The sequence below is a fragment of the Acanthisitta chloris genome, unplaced genomic scaffold, assembly GCF_000695815.1.
Source record: "Acanthisitta chloris isolate BGI_N310 unplaced genomic scaffold, ASM69581v1 scaffold40377, whole genome shotgun sequence".
Taxonomy (NCBI): domain Eukaryota; kingdom Metazoa; phylum Chordata; class Aves; order Passeriformes; family Acanthisittidae; genus Acanthisitta; species Acanthisitta chloris.
In genome coordinates, this window is record NW_008684936.1 from 3,451 (window position 1) to 6,655 (window position 3,205).

Genomic DNA, 3,205 nt, shown 5'->3' on the forward strand with positions numbered 1-3,205 from the left:
TTCCCTTCTGTGCCTTGCTGCTCCCTCTTAGACCAAGGCACATTTCTCTGTATCACAGAAGCTAGAGGAAGTACCCCAGGACAAGGTCAATTCCTTTTCTGTTTCTCTGGAGGTGGTAGCAGGGATTGTCATGTTGGCCAAGTGCTTTGGGGGGGCTTTGTTGAGGAGACAGCTCCACTGGGACTGTCAGCAGGGGACACAGCTCCCTGCTTCAGCAGCACAGAGGAGCTTGAACACACACACAGCTGACTAAAAATGAGTCTGCTGCTTGCAGATCGAGTTAAGAACTCCATGTCAAGCCAATCTGTGATCCACTTGGAGATTCAAGGCACATGAGCAGCTCTCCTATGCAAAGCTTGTAGTGTCTGGCTCAGTACAGAGCTAAGAGCCAGTCTCCTCTCTCACTCTGTCCCTGTGCTCTCCCCAGGCATGCCCTTGTTGTGTTTGGAGGCCTTGAGGGCTTGGAAGCTGGGGTTGATGTGGACCCAAACCTGGACATCACCGACCCAAGCGTCTTGTTTGACTTCTACCTGAACACCTGTCCCAGCCAAGGCAGCAGAACCATCCGGACAGAGGTAGGGCAGGTGCTGGGGCACAGTGCCTGTGTGCACAGGGTGGTGCTGTTTCTGCCTCTGGCAGTGACACACATGGCCCACGTGTCATTCCCCGTGCTGACCCCCAGCAGCAAGCAGCTGACTTGCCTGGTGCTCCTCAGAGAGCAGTTCTGACTGCAGCCTGGGTCTGTTGCAGGAAGCACTGCTGATCTCTCTGTCTGCACTAAGACCCCACATCGATGCAGCTGTGAAGACACCCAGTGACAGCTGAGGGAAGGGAAACCATTGACCTTGCCATCAGCTGAGCACTGCCTTGAGGAAGTATGGGCAAGTCACTCCAAGAGCCTGGTGAGGCCAAGACACGGCACAACTCAAGCTGGCAACGCTGCTTGACCAAGCATTCAGCTGCTGCTGGGAGCAGCAGGTCTGCACCCTCCTGCCTGCAGGGCCCAGCCAAGGGCTGGTTGCTGCCTCCCAGTAGCTGGGACAAGCCTGGCAGCAGACTGGGTCTCAGCAACTCAGACTTCTGGGGTGGGGAATAAAGCAGTATGGAACCTCAACTGCTGTGAAGTGCAGGTGTGTCTTGGTGTAGAGGATGTGCATTCCCTGTCCAGAGATCCTGCACACACTCACTGCCTCTGGAGCCGTGTGGTCTTCAGATTGAAAGGGAGCCAAAGTTTAATCCTTATGCCAAAAAGCTGTTCCTGTGTCAGTCTGACTTCCCCCTCAACTCCAAGGCTTCATCCTTCCAAACAGCAGGAAGGGCTGGAGCTTCAGTTGGGCCTCAGCACTAAAGCACATCAGTTCCTTACAGTTTGGCTCCACCTGTACTGTAGGCCTTAAGCTCTGCCTACAGTGAGCTCAGACAGGAAAGCAGCTGGAAAAGTTGGCTCTGTCCTCCCCTCCTCCTGCTGAGATACTCAGAGCTTTGGTAAGAGCAGATAAGAACCAATACTGTAGGTGTTCAAAGCTTTACTGCTAAAACCATCTTTTGAAAGAAAACACACAATCCTTTGGCCACAGGAAGGCAGGAACTTCTCCCCTCCTCCCCCTGCACCCATCTTGTTCCTCTCCTTCCCTGCTAAACAGCAAAAATTAGTAACTTCTCTTTGTGCCATAATGAGCCTCACACAACTCCAAGGGAGCAATGCCAGAGTGTGGGATTATGGGCCAATGCTAGAGCTGCTACAGTGTCAGGTGCCCAGGAGCCTTCTGCAGGACCTACCTCCAGACCTGCTGTGTGTATGCGTGTTTCACTGACAAAGAGGGGAAGGATAGACAGAACCATTGATTATTTCCCACACTTAAAATTGCACAAGGAACTATGATTCCACAAGTGATTGCTGTCAGTAATCCCCCTCCCCAGGGGATACCTGCACTTGTCTAGGTTCAATGCTTGCTTCCAGCTGTGATGGCTTTCAAGTTACTTGTTCTCTTGAGGATGTTTGGAACAAAGAGGAGCCCTGAGGCTCGCTCAATGCTCTCAATGGGCACCAGGAACCGTTCCAGGGGGATTTTCTCATCCACAGGGCTGTTGGGCATTACGTAGGAGCGCAGCTCAATCTCCCCACTCTCCTTTTCCAAGATGAGCACCTTGAAGAAATGGGTGGGGACGGCCACGTTGTTCTTCCCAATCACCTGGTACTTGACATACATCTTCCCATCGGCCTCCATCCTGCACCAACAGCAATGTCCTAGGTTACCTCCTAGTCTGGTGCCACATCTGCCCCCTCAGCCCTCCAACAGTCCTCCCAAGTGAGCCCCCACCCATGCACATATGGGGTGTAAAACATTGCTGAAGTGGAGGCTAAAGATATCTCAACATGAGACAGCTGGTCTCCAGTGCTACATGAAGATCTTTGCAAACGAAGTCATGCCCTTAAGTAGAGAAGTAGTCCATGAAATAAAACCTGGCAGCTTTACTCTGCAGGCATGAGGGCTGCAGCCTAATCTGGTAATCTAACAGACTCAATTGTAAGGACTGCAAACAAAAGCAGTGTGGTTCTACTGTAGCTCAAGAAACCCACATTTACTCATTAAATAATCAACTGGATGGGAAATACACACACTAATCGTAACAAAGTACCTTTCCACAGAACTGCTGTTCACAGCTCGTCTCACCCACTGAGTAAGGCCTCAGCAGATCCCTCCTGCCTGGGAGCACCTCAGCCTGTTTTCCTTTCCCAGCCATCCCAGCTCAGCCCTCGAGTTTACCTGGGCAGGAAGAGGGGTCCTGTGCAGACATAGACGTTCTTGTTGTGCTTTGCCAAGCTTCTGCAGTACTTCTCAAGGTTATTCCAGGCATTCTGGTTTAGATGAGGATTCTAGAAGCATAACCAGTAGTCAGTCACTGGGGTATTTTCTCACTGCTCAAGAGTCACACCCTGTCTTTTCTGTAACGCCTCACAGTGCCCCAAGGACTTTCTATAAGAGATCTCCACTACCAACTCTGCTTTGGAAGCTGCATACAGCAAGATCCTGGTTTGCACACCCAGGACAGAACCCATCACCTCAGCCCACAGTTTTTGCAAGTGTCTGTCTACCTGTTTAACTTTCAACAAGCTGCACCAAGCAAGTCTCTTGTGCCTTGAGAGCTGCACACACCAGGTACATTTGCAGGGTCTCTGTTCATAGAATCATAGAATCAGCCT

At 51.4% G+C, this 3,205-nt stretch overlaps 2 protein-coding genes across 2 annotated transcripts in view; one reads left to right on the top strand and one right to left on the bottom strand.

Annotated features, from left to right (window-relative positions):
• The window catches only part of LOC103806797 (chromosome unknown open reading frame, human C9orf114), a gene marked incomplete at its 5' end in the record, with an annotated part of 4,090 nt that extends 3,265 nt beyond the window's left edge, over window positions 1-825 (top strand). The window contains 2 exons of the mRNA XM_009079504.1: window positions 428-575; window positions 751-825. Coding sequence (XP_009077752.1) covers window positions 428-575; window positions 751-825 — 223 coding nt within the window. The remainder of the gene's footprint in view (window positions 1-427; window positions 576-750) is intronic.
• A 1,118-nt stretch (window positions 826-1,943) lies between these two features.
• On the bottom strand, window positions 1,944-2,878 carry ENDOG (endonuclease G; the record flags this gene model as incomplete). The annotated part of the gene is made up of 2 exons (XM_009079505.1): window positions 1,944-2,229; window positions 2,769-2,878. Coding segments are annotated over 2 exons (396 nt in total), but the record flags the coding sequence as incomplete, so codon positions are not given.
• Window positions 2,879-3,205: the final 327 nt, after the last annotated feature.